Source organism: Natator depressus, chromosome 6 (assembly GCF_965152275.1).
Source record: "Natator depressus isolate rNatDep1 chromosome 6, rNatDep2.hap1, whole genome shotgun sequence".
Taxonomy (NCBI): Eukaryota; Metazoa; Chordata; order Testudines; family Cheloniidae; genus Natator; species Natator depressus.
The window spans coordinates 72,400,324-72,420,447 of NC_134239.1; the positions used below are offsets into that span (position 1 = coordinate 72,400,324).

The 20,124-nt window shown below is 46.7% G+C and overlaps 1 protein-coding gene and 1 long non-coding RNA gene across 3 annotated transcripts in view; one reads left to right on the top strand and one right to left on the bottom strand.

Annotated features, from left to right (window-relative positions):
* The window catches only part of LOC141989271 (uncharacterized), a 212,319-nt gene that overhangs the window by 126,231 nt on the left and 65,964 nt on the right, over window positions 1-20,124 (bottom strand). Inside the window, exon 3 of the long non-coding RNA XR_012639952.1 lies at window positions 11,727-11,955. This is a non-coding gene — a long non-coding RNA (uncharacterized LOC141989271). The remainder of the gene's footprint in view (window positions 1-11,726; window positions 11,956-20,124) is intronic.
* Window positions 4,851-20,124, top strand: part of PLCB2 (phospholipase C beta 2) — a 70,973-nt gene continuing 55,699 nt past the window's right edge. For both annotated transcript variants that reach the window (XM_074955715.1, XM_074955716.1), the window contains exons 1-3: window positions 4,851-4,967; window positions 12,784-12,861; window positions 16,181-16,249. In XM_074955715.1, the coding sequence (XP_074811816.1) occupies window positions 4,884-4,967; window positions 12,784-12,861; window positions 16,181-16,249 (231 nt within the window). In that variant the 5' untranslated portion in view covers window positions 4,851-4,883. The remainder of the gene's footprint in view (window positions 4,968-12,783; window positions 12,862-16,180; window positions 16,250-20,124) is intronic.

The following is a 20,124-nucleotide window of genomic DNA, read 5'->3' on the forward strand; positions in this document are numbered from 1 at the left end:
ACTCCTGCTTCTAGTCCTGTCTTGTTTACTGCTCCCCTCCTCCTGTCTGTGAACTCACACTTCCTTCTGGGCTTTTGTGTTCTTTTGTTTCCTTGTGTTACTTTTTTCTCAGGCCAGGGCTACACTTTCATTTAAATTGGCATAGCTATGTTGCTCAACAGTGTGAAAAGTTACACACCCTTGAGTGACGTATCTGTGCTGGCCTAACCCTGATGTAGATGCAGCTGTGTCAGTGGAAGCATTCTTCCCTCAACCTAGCTTCCTCCGCTCAGGGAGGTGGAGTTACTAAAGCAATGGGAAAACCCCTTCCATTGCTTTAGTGTGTGTAAGAACGTAAGAACAACCATACTGGGTCAAACCAATGGTCCATCCAGCTCTGTATCCTGTCTTCCGACAGTGGCCAATGCCAGGTGCCCCAGAGAGAATGAACAGAACAAGTAATCATCAAGTGATCCATACCCTGTCACCCATTTCCAGCTTCTGGCAAACAGCTAATAGCCATCGATGACCTATCCTCCAGGAACTTATCTAGTTCTTTTTTGAACCCTGTTATAGTCTTGACCTTCACAACATCCTCCGGCGAAGAGTTTCACAGTTGACTGGGCATTGTGTGAAGAAATACTTCCTTCACTATGGGGTTACTGCAGCCACTGTAGTGTAGACAAGCCCTCCGTCTGTTGTTCCTCACTCAAGCTGAGCTTACTGCAAGTCGGTGCTGCCCCAGGCTGGAAAGATTTTTGAAATGTTTCCTTTTCCTCTTTCTTTCACCTTTCCTGTAACATCTCCTTATCCTGATTCTCTGCTCCCTCTCTCCCCGTCTTAAATAACCGAGAGACTGGGGCACCCTCTCAAAGTCAGGGCCTTCTACCAGCCAATACAGACCTCCCTTCAGCATTAGCCAGTAGTGCTCCTAGTAAGGTGTCTCTACTGAATGAGACAAGGCACAGTCTGGAGGGAGCAGAGTGTGTCACTCTCCCAGTGCATCCACTCCTCAGGAGCTAGCCCAGAAAGCCAGAGATCAAGTCTTGAGATTTGAACTTGAGTCTCTTCTTTGGCTTTTTAGTTTGTAACCACAGCAGGCCCACCCTACGGGAACATACTCTGTGAACCATAACAGAGGAAAGGAAGTTTGGGGTAAATTATGCTCAAAAGACAACTACTGAGCTGTTGAAACAGGCCTTTTGCTTTAGTTTGCCACTAATCCATCAGCCATGTTTTCATGCAAGGGGAAGGAAACCTCCATGTACAACAGGGAGTGTGAAACTAAAGATAAGATTTGGGTTTTGCAAGAGGAAGTGAGGCTAGTTTCTGGTCATCTCCACACAGATGGGGATTTTAGCAGAAAGCAGGTTGAACGGCTAACACGTATACATCCTCCTAAGATAGTTTCCAACTCAGTCACATTTTTTATTCGGCAAGAAAAACTGAAACACTATGGGGTGTTCTCACATTATGTTGGGGCAGTCATAGCACAGTGAAAGAGAGGAGATGCTTGGGGCAAGGTCTTTGGGGAGAATGGAACTATCTGGCTGGCAGCAGGAAAAGGTGCTCTCACTAGGCTAGGGGGAGAGTGGTGCATGGACAGGACAGAGGGAAAGCAGCCACATCTCTAGGGTTAAGTGTGTGGAGGATGGAAGTGTCTCTGGCACTAGCAGAAGGCAAACACTCTCACAGTGAGGCACCCTCACTGCACAGGACATAGATGTTGCCAGAACTATGAATGGGATGAAAAATTGGAACTGCCTTTTTGCACGCAGAAGGTCTCCAGCTGCAAGCCCCCAGCTTTTCACTGCCTCTAGGTGGCAAAGCTGATCTCAGTTTTCCTTTTTTTGAAAAGTATGGATCAGCTCTTCAAACCTTGCCCCTGTCCTTTAGCACTCCTTCCACTGCACAAAGGGCAGCCGGGGGGATTCCCAGGGAATCCCACCTCCTTCCAAACCTTCCATCATAACACACTGTACTCTGGAAAATCTGATCAGGTAAAATGCCCCTTAAGGAGCCATTACTGCCAGCATAAGCTACAGCAGCCCTGAGACTGCTCTGACTTATGCAGGTGATCAGGTGAGAGCAAGAAGGACTTTAAGCCATCATTGCATCCCTCCCACTGCTCCTGCCCTTAGCATAGCTCACCTAGACCTAAAGATCTGGTCCTGTGTTTCTAGCCTCTTGCAAGGTTAGCCTTGAAAATGTAACCCCAATCACTAGTGCTGAATGTTTGTTACTGTGATTTTTCCCTAAAAGTCCCAGGTTGTTAATGATGTCCCTTATACTCATCCGATTCTGGCCTTTGGGATCTGTGCAGTCACAGGTGTCTTGATTTGGGAGAGGATGACACTGCACTAGTAAAGGAAGCGCTGCCTAAACTGTTGCCAGTGGGGCCAGGAACATCACAAGTTGCTTCCCAGGTGGCTGCCTGAAGCTCAGCAGCTAGTGTGACCTCTGAACGTAATGTGGGAGAAGCTCAGTAGCATGACAGACTGAGTGGGCTACTTACGGGGCCAGAAGTGAGGGACTGCTGTGATCTAACCCCAGCTCTGACATGCGAATACAGACTAACACGGCTGTTACTCTGAGCTCTGACATGGAGGATCTCGATAGCTCTGGCAAGTCACATCATTTCCCTGCCTTAGTTTCCCCAGCTGTACAACAGGGATAATAACAGGCATCTTGGCTGACTAATTAAAGGAATGTTTGGAAAGCACTATGTACAGCTAAAATGTACTAGAATATGCTCAAAGCCCAGCTGTGGCTGGAGGTCTAGACTCCCAACTTGCAGGAAGAGTTGACCCTTGGAACGTGCTTTTAAAAGATGTTAACTTTGTTCAGACTGCTCTGCTTCCACTGTGGGAACCTCTCTGAATATTGCTGCCATCCTCGCTTTTCATTATAGCTGGAGCACTAGCTACAGCTCAAGTTAATGGCACCTAACAGTTTCCAGAAAAAATGAATCAGCAAAACGTGAGCATGCCCCACAGAAATGTCCGACTGACCTTCCCCAGAATTTTCATCTGGCTCTGTGCATAGTGGCGGGATGACCAGGTAGGGGTAGGTTAGGTTTGGGAAGGCAGAGACGAAAATTTTGCATCAGGCCCACTTCAAAATGCTGAGGCTGCCTCCGTGACCAACAGGAATGTCAACATAGCCATTTTTATCACCTACCCTTTTCAGAGAAACTTTACTTCCTTTTATATTCTTCTCTTCTGCCCTTCCGTGAACAATGGCTGTGCTAGGTATAGCTCACAACCACAATTGCTACAGCTTGATTTTCATAGAAGGGAACTGTTATGAAATCCCAGCTCACATATGGAAATCCTGTTAGATCGGGAGTCTGTTGCAGTAAACCTGCCATTTATTTGATTCAAAAAAGGCTAAATGCCTTCAGTCCCATACATTTCAATCTGTGTGCCTGTCTCCTCAGCCGCCAATGCTTCTGCACCTGCCCAGGGAGATGTCCCTCCTTGCCTGCAATTAGCAAACAGACAGTTCTGCCCTCTGTGCACTCAACTGTGTTTGGGGGTGGCGGGCTCCTTTTGTACAATGGTGTCAATGTACTTGTACCCCAGTCTGGTGAGAGCAGCCCCTGCCGTTAACAGAGAGAGTGTTATCTTTACCCCCTGTCTTATATATCTCCCAGACACAGTGCTCTTCACTGGAGCTACGAGAAACTTGGAGGTTTTACCTTTTAGACGCTCTGGCAGATCTTTCCTTTGGTTTCGATCTATGGTGTTTGCATCTACTCTGTAAATCTTGCTCTGAGCTTAAAGTTCAAAAACCCCTCAAAACACAAAGCAAAACTCCATGAAAGTTGTCTTGCTGTCCCTGATTCTGCATCAAACCCATGAATTTCACATGCTTAGGATTCAAATCTAGGGCCCAGGTCAGCATGAAAAGTTAATGAACCTTAATGAATCTTTCACTCAACCTGCTCTGAGGTTTTGTCTATACTTGGGATTCAGCCATTGGTGACGAGAAGCTGGGGCAACTGCAATGGTGCAGCCCCCCTAGTGTAGATAAAGAAAGTTGGGATTTGCACCAGTGACACTTATCCCTGCTTGAAAGTGAAGTAACCTGAACTAGGGAAGGATGACCTAGAGAATAAGGGTCATCCTAAGGACTCAGATGAGTTTAATTCCTGGTTCAACCACAGATTTCCTATATGACCTTGGCAAGTCATTAAATGTAACCTGTCTCAGGTTCCTCCCTCTGTAAAATGGGTATAATATTTCTTTACATCACAGGGATATTGTGGGGATAATTCCATTAAAGAGTTGAAGTGTTCAGATGCTCCAGTGATGTGGACTATATAGGTAGAATATGCACTGTAAAATAAATGCATTCCTTGTAGATGGTAGATGGTTCTGTAGTGTTGAGGGGGCTGATCATGTGTGGCCAGGCTCACTGGTGTTTTGTGCTGGTGTCTGTTGAAATTGATAAATGACTGGGTGGTTCACTGGCAGAGACTGCACTTGTTCTAAAGAAAAAAATTTAAGGAAGTTCCGTCCGGAAGTGTCTGCTGAACATTACACTTCAGTAGTGCAGAGTTCTAAGGAGTAGATCTCTCCTAGAGTGTGTGCATGCGTGTGTTTCTCTCAGCCCATCCCAGGCTTTCCTCTTGCATAAGCTTCATCTTCTCCTCCCTGTGCTGGGACCCACCTGCTTGTTTGGAGAACCACTGATTTACAATGCAGATGAGCGGCTCCTCGCTTGTCTGTGCTAGTCGTCCCTAATTTTACCTGGCATATAAGAGGTTGTTTGGTGCCTGATACCAAGGGCAGCAGTGGCAGAGAACACCATGTGAGAGGCAGAGATCAAGAAGAGGGGGGCCAAGAAAGAGTGAGCCCTGCAGCTGCCCTGTTGGCTGAGGGGCAGATCTGTGGGACAGAATGTCGATGTTCACATCCATCCTGACGCCCCCCGAGGTGAAGGAGTATCTCTCCAAGGGCGAGCGCTTCATCAAGTGGGACGACGTGAGTACCTGGGCTTTCACTGTATGTGCTGGGGGCACGGAGGAGGCCGAAGTCCTGCTGGAGGGCTGGGAGTGCTTGCTCATGTGTGCATGTGTGTGTGGGCAGCCTGTATGTGAGAAAGTAGGAGAGGGCAATGGGAAAATGTATGTCTGCTGTATGTGTGGGCACCTGATGCATGGAGAGGGATGGGTGGATGAGGGGGATGCTGAGCGAGTACATGTGTGTATGGATATGAGGGTGGGTGATGTGGGCCTGTGTGTGTGTGTGAGGTGATGGCAATGCACTCTGACCCCCCCCGGGCGCAGGCAGTTGTGTCCTAGTTCCTTGAAAGAGTTCCCTGGTGGCATGATCAGGGCCCCCCTTCTGTCCCATGGGTCAGCCTAGGGAAAGATGGAGAGTCAGTGCAGCTCCCCTCCTCCTCCCTAAGACAAAGGAAATGTGTCCTTGGTGCTGTAGGTCTCCCGGAGCCGACAGGGTCACTCCCTGCACTCAGAGATCTCCAGCGAGGTTGGCCAGGATATGGGTCTCAAGCAGAAGGGCTCTTCAGTTTTGCAGAGGGAGGGGAAAAAAATCAGATCAGAAGTTGCTTCCCCTTCTGGACCCATTGCTGGAGGGAGTAAGGGGTGTGGCGGTGAGCTGTTTCCTTCTCTCCCAGCCCTGTTCGTGAACAGGGAAGATGTGGTTAGCCTGTGAGCTATAGAACTTGCATGGGATATAGGGGCCCAAGTGGCTGCTCAGTGCATGCTTTCACCAGTGTTAGGAAGGTGGCTCAGGTACAAGCTTATTTTCCCACCATTCTGGGTTGGGCTCAAGGGCCTGCTTTGGTTGGTTTTTAGCTGAGGACTGTGAAGAGCTGCTCGCTCATCCTTCTTCTTGTGTCTGCAAAGTGACTAGTTTGAGTTATCCATTGAGTATCCATCACAGTCCAGGAGAAGGGGTTTGGAACAGGAGCAAAGGAGGAAATTCATTTGCTAAATATTCCTCTGAGTCTAAGAATCTGTGCTCTTGTCTCCCAGGAAGGCCTCCAGCATTCCCCCAAGCAGGGATATGGGGCAGCTGTCCATCTCTTTATTTTAGAGCCAGATCTCTGCGCCTTTTAAGATTTACTCATCACCAGAGGTAAGAGTCAATAGGCCAGAGGGGAGCTATGGATATATGATAGTTTGCCTGGATCTGGGGGAAGCTTTTACACAATATGGCAAAAGAGACACATTTTAAAGGTCCATAAGTGGCTACGTAGTGGGTGACTGTGAGCTACTCAAGTGGATGCAGAACTAGTTTGAAAACAAAAGGCCCTTCTTTGTAGAAGCAGTATGGGACGAAGGAGGCAACTGGGGACATGCAGTAATCAATGATCTGCGAGGATAATCTAGCAGCATTCAAGCCAGTAGGTGATGTAGCGTGCAGATAGCAGAAATGGATGGCGCTAAGTAATACAGGTCAAAATGACACTGCTAGCTCAGCAACATGGGCAGATGCTCCTCCTGACTTGTATAATTCTTTGTAGAAAATAAGTGAATGAGGCCAGAGCTAAGTGGAACACAGATATATCTATCTTTAATCATGATTGCTGCTAACAGGGTTCTAATGTGGCTTTCTTGGTATTTTGTTTCTGAGAACAATGTTGGCCAAACACGCATAGTCTAAAGCCGGCATTTTCATGTGGCCACCGATTTTCTGTCCCTGTTTTTGGGTGCCCACCTTAAGACAACTTGAATCTGATTTTTAAAGGGCTTCCCTTGGAAATACTCGTACTCAGCACCTCTAAAATCCCAGATGTCTCAAACTGATCATCGAAGAACTGAACCCTCCCCTCTCCCCCCCAAAATACTGGCCACTGCTGAAAATGCTGGCCTTCGTCCTTAGGTAGTCGACAGCATGCTCTCCAGCAAAACATATCCCTAATCAGGATTTGGTTGTTCCATTCACATTTCTCCATCTTGTCAGGCTTCCTGTCCCACGTGTGTGTGTGGGGGGGAGGGGCAGGAGGGGCGGGCAGGGGTGCTGCAAAAGGAAATGGTGAGACATCCTGGGCTGCAGTGTTATCAGTGGGCTGGCAAGACTCGGCTCTTCTTTTCCCTCTCATTGAATTGGATTTTGGGATCCCTCTGCTTTCTCAGCACCTGACAAGATTTGGATCCTGAAGAAAGCTAGCTGCTTTAAACGGTATCCAGATTAGGTGCTGTTGGCGGGCCGGGGAAAACGTTTTGATGAAATGAAGGAGATTACGTCTGCTTCCTCTGGCAAGGGGTATTTCCTTTGCAGTCTCAGAGTTGTACTGGAACCACCACTGTTTTTGGATTCCCAGGGAGCAGCAGTGGCCTACCAGGCCTTTTAGCACCTTCAGCTGGCCTAGCAATTGGAGCTTTCCCTCTAACGGAGGACATGCTCCTCTAGGCTGACTTATATTAATGTATTTTATTTAATTAGATTGCAACTTCTATGGGGCAGGGATCATCTTCACTCTGTGTTTATACAGTGCCCAGTTCAAAGGAGGTGCCATCCAAAACAGGGAGTCTGAGTGTTACTGTAATACAGATGATACCTAATCATTATAGCCACTTTGAAGACCACTCCAAAGCCTCAGCTAATGCAGAATGTGCTTGGCCATCTCTTAAGTGTGGCAAGCAGATGTGAATATAGCAAGTGGGATATATTACCCACCACCTGACCAGGATGGTGATAGTGACTGTGAAATGCTCAGGGAGATTAGAGAGGCTATACAAATAAAAAAACTTCAATAATAATGGGGGATTTCAACTATCCCCATATTGACTGGGTACATGTCACCTCAGGATGGGATGCAGAGATAAAGTTTCTTGACACCTTAAATGACTGCTTCTTGGAGCAACTAGTCCTGGAACCCACAAGAGGAGAGGCAATTCTTGATTTAGTCCTAAGTGGAGCACAGGATCTGGTTCAAGAGATGAATATAACTGGACCGCTTGGTAACAGTGACCATAATATAATTAAATTTAACATCCCTGGGGCAGGGAAAACACCACAGCAGTCCAACACTGTAACATTTAATTTCAGAGAGGGGGACTATACAAAAATAAGGAAGTTAGTTAAACAGAAATTAAAAGGTACAGTGCCAAAAATGACATCCCTGCAAGCCGCATGGAAACTTTTAAAAGACACTATAATAGAGGCTCAACTTAAATGTGTACCCCAAATTAAAAACAGAGTCAGAGAACCTAAAAAGTCCCACCGTGGCTAAACAACAAGGTAAAAGAAGCAGTGAGAGGCAAAAAGGCATCCTTTAAAAAGTGGAAGTTAAATCCTAGTGAGGAAAATGGAAAGGAGCATAAAGTTTGGCAAATGAAGTGTAAAAATATAATTAGGAAGGCCAAAAAAGAATTTAAAGAACAGCTAGACAAAGACTCAAAAAGTAATAGCAAAAATTTTTTTTAAGTACATCAGAAGCAAGAAGCCTGCTAAACAACCAGTGGGGCCACTGGACTATCGAGATGCTAAAGGAGCACTCAAAGACGATAAGGCCATAGTGGAGAAGCTAAATGAATTCTTTGCATCGGTCTTCACAGCTGAGGATGTGAGAAAGATTCCCACACCTGGGCCATTCGTTTTAGATGACAAATATGAGAAGCTGTCCCAGACTGAGGTGTCATTAGGGGAGGTTTTGAAACAAATCGATAAACTAAACAGTAATAAGTTACCAGGACCAGATGGTATTCACCCAAGAGTTCTGAAGGAATTCAAATGGGAAATTGCAGAACTACTAACTCTAGTCTGTAACTTATTGTTTAATTCAGCTTCTGTACCAAATGATTGGAGGATAGCTAATGTGATGTCAATTTTTAAAAAGGGCTCCAGAGGTGATCCCAGCAATTACAGGCCGGTAAGCCTGACTTCAGTACCAGGGGAACTGGTTGAAACTATGGTAAAGAACAAAATTGTCAGACACATAGATGAACATAATTTGTTGGGAAAGAGTCAACATGGTTTTTGTAAAGGGAAATCATGCCTCACTAATCTACTAGAATTCTTTGAGAGGGTCAACAAACATGTGGACAAGGGGGATCCAGTGGACATAGTGTACTTAGATTCCAGAAAGCCTTTGACACGTTCCATCATCAAAGGCGCTTACATAAATTAAGTTGTCATGGGATAAGAGGGAAGATCCTTTCATGGATTGGTAACTGGTTAAAAGACAGGGAACAAAGGGTAGGAATAAATGGTAAATTTTCAGAATGGAGAGAGGTAAATAGTGGTGTCCCCCAGGGATCTGTTCTGGGCCCAGTCTCATTTAACATATTCATAAACGATCTAGAAAAAGGGGTAAACAGTGAGGTGGCAAAGTTTGTTGACAATACTAAACTGCTCAAGATAGTTAAGACAAAAGCAGACTGTGAAGAATGTCAAAAAGATCTCACAAAACTAAGTGATTGGGCAACAAAATGGCAAATGAAATTTAATGTGGATAAAAGTAAAGTAATGCACATTGGAAAAAATAACCCCAACTATACATACAATATGATGGGGGCTAATTTAGCTAATCAGGAACTATAAACAACTAATCAGGAAAGAGATTTTGGAGTCATCGTGGATAGTTCTCTGAAGATGGCCACGCAGTTTGCAGCGGCAGTCAAAAAAGCGAACAGGATGTTAGGAATCATTAAAAAAGGGATAGAGAATAACACGGAGAATATCTTATTGCCCTTATATAAATCCATGGTATGCCCACATCTTGAATACCGCGTACAGATGTGGTCTCCTCATCTCTAAAAAGATATACTGGCATTAGAAAAGGTTCACAGAAGGGCAACTAAAAGAATTAGGGGTTTGGAACGGGTCCCATATAAGGAGAGATTAAAGAGACTAGGACTTTTCATCTTGGAAAAGAGGAGACTAAGGGGGGATATGATAGAGGTATATAAAATCATGAGTGGTGTGGAGAAAGTGAATAAGGAAAAGTTATTTACTTGTTCCCATAATATAAGAACTAGGGGCCACCAAATGAAATTAATGGGCAGCAGGTTTAAAAGAAATAAAAGGAAGTTCTTCTTCACACAGCACACAGTCAACCTGTGGAACTCCTTGCCTGAGGAGGTTATGAAGGCTAGGACTATAACAGGGTTTAAAAGAGAGCTAGATAAATTCATGGAGGTTAAGTCCATTAATGGCTATTAGCCAGGATGGGTAAGGAATGGTGTCCCTAGCCTCTGTTTGTCAGAGGGTGGAGATGGATGGCAGGAGAGAGACCACTTGATCATTACCTGTTAGGTTCACTCCCTCTGGGGCACCTGGCATTGGCCACTGTCGGCAGACAGGATACTGGGCTGGATGGACCTTTGGCCTGACCCAGTATGGCCATTCTTATGTTCTTATGTTATGTTCTTCTCATAACACAAGAACTCGGTGTCACCAAATGAAATTAATAGGCAGTGGGTTTAAAACAAACAAAAGGAAGTATTTCTTCACACAACACACAGTCAACCTGTGGAACTCTTTGCCAGAGGATGTTGTGAAGGCCAAGACTATAACAGGGTTCAAAAAAGAACTAGATAAGTTCATAGAGGAGAGGTCCATTGATGGCTATTAGCCAGGATGGGCAGGGATGGTGTCGCTAGTCTCTGTTTGCCAGAAACTGGGAATGGGCGACAGGGGATGGATCACTTGATAGTAACCTGTTCTGATCATTCCCTCTGGGGCACCTGGCATTGGCCACTGTCAGAAGACAGGATGGACTAGATGGACCTTTGGTCTGGGCTAGATGGACCTTTGGTCTGACCCAGTATGGTCATTCTTATGTTCTAAATGTGGCCCAATTCAGTTTTAAACATATTTCTACTGAGAACAAATTATAAGCATCTTGAATGTACAATCCTTACTGTCTTTGGCAAGTTCACGCAAGTAGCTCCATTCACTTCAGTATATTGTGACCCATGGAACATACGTAAGAGGTCATAAAGCCCCTATGTGGGCTACTCCCATCGCAGATCACAGTGCAGGGATTAAATAGCCTTCATGGAGCCACATATTGTGTCTTGGAGTGTGCAGGGCCTTAACTCCTTCCATACAAAGCAGCAACCAGCCAGCACAGAGCTATACAAGTGTAAAGTAAGCTGTGCCAAGTAAAGGGATAGAACAAGTTACTTTCTCCCTGGAGCAATGAAAAACCAGACACCAAACTGTGACTCTCTACATCACAATTATGTCCCAGAGCCGGTGCAGAGCAGCAAAGCTACAAGCTGTCCCTTACAGAACAGAACTCCTCAACTGATCCCTAAGTGATTATTGGAAATGGATCCCTTGAACAGGAAATAGGATTTCGTAATCTTCGAAGGTGAAATTCTGCCCCCCTTGGAGTCAATAAGAGTTTTGCTATTGATTTTAGTAGGGTCAGAAATTCACCCCAGTGATGTTTTGATTTTTGCATTTCTCTGCATATATTAGGGGGCAAAGTTAAGGGTGAGGCAGTATGAGTCAAGGGAAGTGATGGTGAATGAGAAAGGGTTATTCAACAAAGGAGAACAGCCTGGCTCCCCTAGCTGTTCATTTCCAGACATTTTGGGATTTGGGGTTTCTTCTTATTTAAAGTGTTGAATTTTTGCAAAGAAAGTACTATAGGTTTGGGGTATGAGATTAAATTAATTGAAACATACTTGTAACTTATGATCACAAACCTTATATAATCCGTGCTCTGCACTGGCTCCCAATCCACCCCCAAGTGCAAGTGAAGGATTTTGTTATCATCTACAAAGCCCTGAATGGCCTGGGTTCCCACATCCATCTCACCTGCTATGCCACATTGCAGCAGTTGTGTTCCACAAGACAGCTCTTGCTCTCAGTCCTTGGGGTTGAACTCCGGGGCATGGGCAGCAGGACATTCTGATGAAGAATCCTCATCTCTGGAATTCACTCCCTCCTGCAGTCTCTCATAGGCCAACCTTGTTGCGTGTGTTTTAGGATGCGTGTGCTCAGTCTGTCTTTTTCTTCATGTGGGCCTATAGCCAAAGGGGAGAAGCTGTTAAGAAAAAAAGGAGATAAAGAGATGATCATGGTTTGTGCCACTTTTTAGTAAGAGTTCATGATAATTTATGCAACATCTAAGATCTCACAATGTTGGGTGGTTGAATAAACTCTGTTTGAACCCAGTTGTAGCTAGCATGGATCTGTTCCTCATATGGACAGGTAGGAAAGAGGTCCTTCTGGGCTTTTCCACACTGAAGACTCTGCTTGGTTTTAAAAAGCTTGGTTTGGTGGGAGAGTGTGGGAAATCTAGAAATGTGGTCAATGGGGTCCTCATTTGCATATCAATGTCCAGAATGCTCTTCTAGCTCACAGCAGTGAGCTCAGGGAACTAACTGAGAACTATGGGGACATGGGTAGGTATATGTGTCTTCATGAGCTTTCTGCCTATTGCAGAAGAGGAGAGAGTGGGAGTGAAAGGAGGGAGTGGAATGATGAGAGGGAGAGCATGGCAGACAGATGGTTATTGCAGTGTTCAGTGCTCATGGAAGGCACCAACCCTGGAGATTTAAGTCCCTGGGATACTCATAGGGGAGGTAAAGGACACAGTGACAGCATATCCTTCCTTAACACTTCGCTGCCAATGTGTCTTGGCTCAGCATTGATCTGGAGGCAGGACCCACCATTAGGGGTAGCAGCAGTATAGGTTAGCCTCCATAACCCTTGGCTCTCACTTGCTGGAGCTGAACTCAAACTAACCAACTGCTTTACACAGACCACAGAATAGTCAGAAGGTGATTCACCAAGTCTGGGCTGCAGGGGAAATTACATTCCCTTACAGATTCTCCAAAGCTTTAAACCTTCTTTCTCCTGGTTTTGTCAGGACACAACGAATGCTTCGCCTGTGATTCTCCGGGTAGATCCAAAGGGCTTTTACTTATATTGGACATATCAGAATAAGGTAAGTGTTGAGCTTCCCAGCCGTGTCTCTGAATTGGAGTTTGTAAAAGTACCCAGAGCAAAGAGGCTTGGTCAGCCGCTAGACAGTAGCTAGAACACATCCCATCTTAGAAGAAAGCACCACACAAGGGCCTGGGGACTGCCACTTGTTCAGTGACAGGTGCCCCTACAGGAATTTCCTGGGCAATTCCAGGAAAAAGCAGGGAGTCAGAGGAACTAGGCTGCATGTGCTGATGGGAAATGAGCACTTCCTTTTTTGTCACAGGTTTTGTTTGCACTTGTATAGCTCGTTAGTTCCATGCATCTCATAGCACTTTACAAAGGTGAGCAAGCATTAATATTCCCATTTACCAGACAGGCTGAGTGAATTGTCCAGAATGAGTAAATGGCAGAGCTGGAGCTACAACCCAGGACTCTCGAGTGAGAGCCCTGTGCACAGCCTACTAAGCCAAAAGCTACAACTATTACATGTCTCAAACAGGAATGGACTATGCTTGTAGCTAAGTCGTGTGCTGATGTTTCCAAGAGCTATGTATGAAGTTTATCCAGGTATGAGCTGAAAAAAGGGAGGAAGGAAGAAGGTGGAAGACAGCACACCTCAGGTCCAGAGGGAGATATTGGTTCCTCCAGTGCTAAGCTGGAACACACAGTTGTATATCTACATTTGAGCTGGGCAGTGTGATTCCCAGCTTGCCTAGATGTGCTTGCACTAACTTGCTAAAAATAGCAATGTAGCCAGGGTAGCATGGGGAGTGGCTCATGCTAGAGGCCCAAGTACATAGCCACTTGGATCCCTGGGTACGTACTTGGGTGGCTAGCCCAAGCAGCCGCTTCTGCACCCTTGACACATTGCTATTTTTAATGTGCTTGCTTAAGCATAGCTAGTGCAGGTCCACACAAGCTGGGAATCATACCTCCCAGCTCAAATGTAGACGTACCCACCAAGGGAGAGGCAGACTGGAGCATGCAGGCTGGAGTGAGGGGTGGAGAGGAGCAGGGGTGCTGGAACAGTTTGTGTAGTGGGGTTGCTGAGAGCCATTGAACCAAACTGTAAACCCTGCATATAATGGAAACCACTTCAAGCCCAGGTATGAGGCAGCATCCCTAGTTCCAGCACCTATGCAGGGGAGACGCAGTGGGAAAGGAGAAAAAATCCAGTTCCCCAGGAGGCAGAGAGTGCTGGGAGATGGCAGGTGGGAGGCTGGGCCTACATACTTCCGCTTTCTAGTCCACTGTGGTTCAGCTTCACTTCCTCCTCATGACCCACATACTGACGCATGGCAGATAAAGAGACAGCAGCAGTAACATTGCACAGTAGTACTAGCTGGGACTATTTGGGCGCTATTAGTGACATCTTCGCTATGACTGTTTCCTCGTAACAGTGATTGCCAGTGCCAGCTGGGGCTCCAGCATGGTGAACTCCCTCACAGCGGTGCCACAATAACGCTTGTCGGCACAGCAGTGGTGTGAGATAAGGAGCTGTTAGCAGCAGCATCTTATGCCCAGTATATTCCCCTGAAATGTCTGCATTCCCTTCAGCTGTGTGTCTCCTCCTGAAACATTTGGCATTCTGCTCGAGGGCGCTCTAGATCTACTCCTCGTGGTTGCGGGATTGGAGCTATAGGGAACGCTAGAGGGTGTCTGCTTCCTCCTGCAACACAGCAGAACAAGTGGGCAGCTCTGTGGGCAGGAGAAACACTGATTTTTGTAAACCTGACAGACACTGTGACCGCCCCCTCCCTTCTCCCTAAAGTAGCAGATGTTCAGGGTATGTAACTGGTGCGAGGGGTTCAGAGCTGGGGAAGGAAATGGGGACAAGACCTGCTGCTCTTTGGGCAAAGAATGCTGATTCTGCGGAAGGGTGTTAGCAGCAGGCCTGGTACTGGAATCATGGAGTTGTGAGGAGCAGGCCTGCTGCTGTGGGAGGAGACATAGGTCAAGTGCCTAGTTATACTGGGAAATGCAGTACTAGTTGATTAGCACCTAGTACAAACTGTAAGCAAATCTGAGAGCCACATGGCGCATCTGCTGGCTTTACATCCTGGGAGAAGTTTCAGAGTAGCAGCCGTGTTAGTCTGTATTCGCAAAAAGAAAAGGAGGACTTGTGGCACCTTAGAGACTAACACATTTATTTGAGCATAAGCTTTCGTGAGCTACAGCTCACTTCATCGGGTGCATTCATTTGTCTGGCACCTTTCCCACTTTGAGAGAGTCTCTGGGCGTTGAGTGAGCTGACAACGGCTGCTGGGTGTAGCTGATAGGCTGGCTGCTGGCAGTATGGGTTGGCATGGGCCATGGGTTGGCCAGTCTGGAGAGTGTGGCCATGGCAACGAGTGGGCGGATGCAGCCACAGAACAGGCAGACCACAGTAGATTATGCGGGTGACATGGGTGATTAGCAAAATGACACTGCTGGGGGCAATAGGCAGGCTGATGACATGGGTAACAGGTGAAGGACTAGGGTGAACTGTGGACTCTCACAGGCTACTTTCCGTGGCTGGGCTGGTAGCTGATTCAGTTGCATTGCACGCACACCGTATTGCTGATCCCAGGTCCAGTGATAACTGCTTGGCCCTGACAGGCCTTGAGGGCACCCGTATGGGAGCAACATGTCATGTTATTAGGGGAGGAGTTGTGTTAATTACTGTATTAAACCTTTCAGTCTGCCATTGTGAACTAGATGTTTCTGCAAGTGTGAGCAGTCTTGGCCGGAGCTGAGTGCTTGTTCAGTTGGTAGAAGTGCTGTTCCCTTCCCTCCTGAGCGCTTACTAAGCATTACACATCCTGCCAGATGTTTCCAGGATTCTATGCAGAGTCCCTATTTTCACTTCAGAGATACCACCCTGTCTGATTAATTGGGCTTTACTGAACAGCAATCCATCCCTGCTACAACCTCTCGCCTGCCTCCTTCTTAGGGCAAGTTTGTGGCATGCCCTTTGATGGGTGTGCAAGGTGCTCTCCCACAGGGCAGGAGCTTGACGGAATTGCAGCCCTTGTGCTCTGTTGCCCCCAGAAACTGTTCCCTGCCAGGACCTCCACCCCAAAAAGGAAGGGGGTGGAACCACATATCACTGTCCCTCTGCACTGGCCAGGGGAGCAGTCAGCTTACACAATGTTGCAGCAGGTGCTGTCTCTGTGTGGCTGGGAGTTGTGCCATTGTTCCTGCTCTGGAAGTGCAGCTCCACACTGACCCCAATGCAGGGCTGTGAGTGAGAGCCACCAGAGAGCCTTGCCATTCCCTTTCTAACCCTTCATTCTCTTGCTGTCCTTGCCCTTCCTCCTCCAAGTGCCACCCTCCTCCCTATTTTTATTCTTTTTCAGGAAATGGAATTTTTGGATATAACCAGCATCCGAGACACCCGAGTAGGAAAATTTGCCAAAATCCCCAAGGTGAGTCTGTGGCCCTTTTCTGTCCAAGGTTGAGCCCTTGCTTGAGCCACGTGTTTGCATAGATGGTATCTTTCATACTGCCCTCAAGGTATCTCAGAGCACTACACAGAGCTCTCTCTAACCAATGGATTAGAAACTAGCAAAGCAGTGATTGTGGAACCAGTATCACACTTCTCATGCAGGTAACCAAACATCTCAGATGAAGAGTGCCATATCTTAACAGTCCTAATGCTACGTTGCATATGAGCACAAACCTTGGACTAGGACTTGAACCACCTGTCATTTTCAGGCTTGGAAACAAGAGTGCTACCACACTGGGCTGTACGGGCACTTGTATATGGGAGAGGGTGAGAAGCAAGCGTGGGTCCATAGCCTGTAAATTCATGCGGGCTTAAATTGCTGAATGAGAGATTTAGGTTAGACATTAGGAAAAAATTTTTTAACTGTACGAGTAGTTACGTACTGGAACAAATTACCTAGGGAGACTGTGGAATCTCTGTCGTAGGTATTTAAGAACAACTTAGACAAACACCTGTTAGGGATGATCTAGATGATACTTAGTCCTGCCTCAGTGCAGGGGACTGGTCTAGATGACCTATTGAGGTCCCTTCCAGTCCTACAGTTCTGTGATTTCCAAATACTAGGGGAGGAAGCAGGCAGGGAAAGGCTCAGTGCTTGGTGGGGGTGGCTGTTTGGCACCCTGGGGCACGAAGCTGTCTGGCCCCCACTCCTGTAATGGTTAGTTTTATTTAGGAAATGAATTTTATACTAAAATGGCTAAAATTACTGGGGGCAATGGGGGCAGAATCCTCCATTAAAATCCATGAATTCTAGTTTGGCCACACATCAGGAAGGTGTGCCCCATGCATCTGTGTCCCACTGTGTTCCCAACTCCCACATGGTCCAAGTGACTCTTTCCCATGGGCAACAGCAAGAGCCGAGGGAACTTCATCTGGATAACTCCTCTCCCCCAATTCCCTGGTAGCTACCAGTGCTGCTCAGAGTGATGGGGTCTTAAATCTTGTGAGGATTGGGAGCTGTGGAGCCCTCCATGCACATGTCAGCAGAACGGCCCTCATCATCATGAGACTTAGAGAATGCTCAGCAGTAAGCCATCCCGATGACAAGGGATAGGGCAAGGCTAATAAGAAAGTGAGCGTTACATCTTACTATTGGGCTTAGATTTTCCTTAGACATATTCAGCGAACATACTCACTGCCATATTATGGAGCTGCTGCCTTATAACTACTCCATCATGTTGCCAGCATGTAGCACTGGAGTAAAAGCTGATTACCATTCAGTTGCCACAGCTTTGTGATGTTGGCATTGCGTTTGAGGGTGAGGAAAGGCTGCTTTCTCTCCAACTCTAGCAGTCTGCATGGTTCTTTGCCTATATTTGCATAAGAGCGTTTGTTTCCCTGGCTTCTGACTCTGGTTTGTTCAAGTGAGGCTACTAGGGAAATCAGGGAAGTGGGAAAAGAGTGGAGAGCTGAGATTAAAGCTGAATCACTGGGTTGCTGGTTTATAAAGTCCCATTTTGGCTGGGGCATGAATTATAGGGCTGGGGCATGAATTAACCTCTCCTGCTTTTTAATGATATCATACCTGTTTTTACCTGGCAATCTCATGTAAAATGGCACTGTGTCTGATTGTGTTGTGAAATTGCAGCATGATGTGAGGAAACTGTCATGATATAATAAGGGACTGTGGTCTGAGCTTTAGGTTGGGAGCTAGAATTCGTGGATTCTATCTGCAGCTCTGACTCTGTGGGGTGGTGCAAGCAACCTTTATGTATGGCAGCCATTTGGCCTCCTTCACCACAGTATCTGAGCACCTCACAAACATGATTGAATTTATCCTCACAACACCCCCGTGAGTACGGTCATTCCCATTTAACAGATAAGAAATGGAGGCACACAGAGAGTATGTGACTTGTCCAAGTTCACATGTGAAGTCTATGTTTGGGAGTTAAAGCCAGTCCAGGGCCTTAACCGAAAGACTGTCCTTCTTCCCTATTTAAAGCCTTTCCGTGCCTCAATTTCCCTATCTGTGAAATGGGGATAACAATTAATTTTACTGGAGTGTTGTGAGGCTTACTTAGTTAATGTTTATAAAGTGCTTTGAGGATAAAAAGCTGCAAACGTGATGTTATGTGAGATGACAGGATCAAGATATTGCCAGTACTGAATTTGATGAGTTTGTCTAGCAGAACAAACTCAAAGGTAGCAGTTCTAGATGACAGCTTTCAGACTGTCGAGACTCAACTGTGAACAACAAAGGGACTTACCTGCCTGATAAGCAACACCAAATAACAGAAAAGGAAGGGGAGGAGGAGACAGCTTCTAACAAATACAGGAAACTTCTTCAACATAAACCACAATTTCTCTATTGTCTCAGTTTCATGGTGTAGTATGTGGGAGGTAAATAATTTGGACAACAGCCAGCAGGTCTGTAGCATGAAGTTAAATTCAAGACTAAAATCATATGACATGAAGGCTTTTGTAATGAGGATCAGTAGGGTTGCCAACTTTCTAATAGCACAAAACCGAACACCCCTTTCCCGAGGCCCTGACCCTTCTCTGAGGCCCCGCCCCCACTCATTCCATCCGCCCTCCCTCCAACACTCGCTCTCCCCCACCCTCACTCATTTTCACTGGGCTGGGCAGGGGGTTGGGTTGAGGGCTCCAGTCAGGCGGTGCTTACCTCAGGCGACTCCCAGTCGGCAGCATAGCAGGGCTAAGGCAGGCTCCCTGCCCGCCGAGCTCCAAACGGCTCCCGGAAGCAGCCGGCATGTCCGGCTTCTAGGTGGAGGAGAGGCCAAGGGACTCTGCGCACTGCCCACACCCGCAGGTGCTGCCCCCGCAGCTCCCATTGGCCTCGGTTCCCAGCCAATGGGAGCTGCAGTGGATGCGCTGTGGAGGCGGGGGCAGCGTGCGGAGCTTCCCTGATTGCCACTCTGCCTAGGGGCCGCAGGGACATGCCGGCTGCTTCTGGGAGCCGTGCAGAGCCTTGGGAGGCAGGGAGCCTGCCTTCGTCCCACTGCGTCACTGACCAGACTTTTAACAGCGACCGGAGCCGCCAGGTTCCCTTTTTGACTGGGCATTCCGGTCGAAAACCGGACTCCTGGCAACACTAAGGATCAGTGAAGTCTGACCTGATCATACCAGGGGCCTTGCTGCGTAGGCAGAGGCAGAAAGGGAAGCATGTGCTATACACATACTCCTCTGCATTGGACAGAAATCACAAAATAAAACTACAAGACCGTGCTACAGATTCCTACTCTGTTATAAAATAAAAGTCTTCTGAGTGATTTTTTTAAAAGTCTCTGTTCCAGTCTTTCTCCTCCCCTCCCCACACTTCAAATGCATTCATGTTATGTTGGCTGTTGGAATCACCCTATGGGAGAAGGCACTTTGCTCTTGGAAGACACAGATGCTAGTTTGATAGTCTTGGGGTGGTATCTACCTTTTCCTAAAGGTAGATGTTTACCACAGACTCAACTAGCATTGAACTCTATAAAAATATAATAGAAAATGCCTGAAAAATAAAACCGTATAATTTACAGCATGCCTTTGGGTGTCCATTGCATTTTACAAGCACATAAGAAGTTCTGGGTGCTGAGCTGTTTTGAAAATCTGGCCATTTACAATCCAAATGTGACCAGAAAACTCAATGACAGGAAAGAAAGAGCTGGGATTTGAATTGTAATAGAATACAAGCATGTATTTGCATGTGTTTTACAAGGATATATCTTTACTGCAGAGTTAGCCCAGCTGATAACCCAGGTGTTGCCCGTGCTCCCTTTCTCTCCACGTGTTAGGGTACTGTTGGCCCCATACTAAAACTTAGTGGGGGTTTTTGGTTGGCCATCTCCC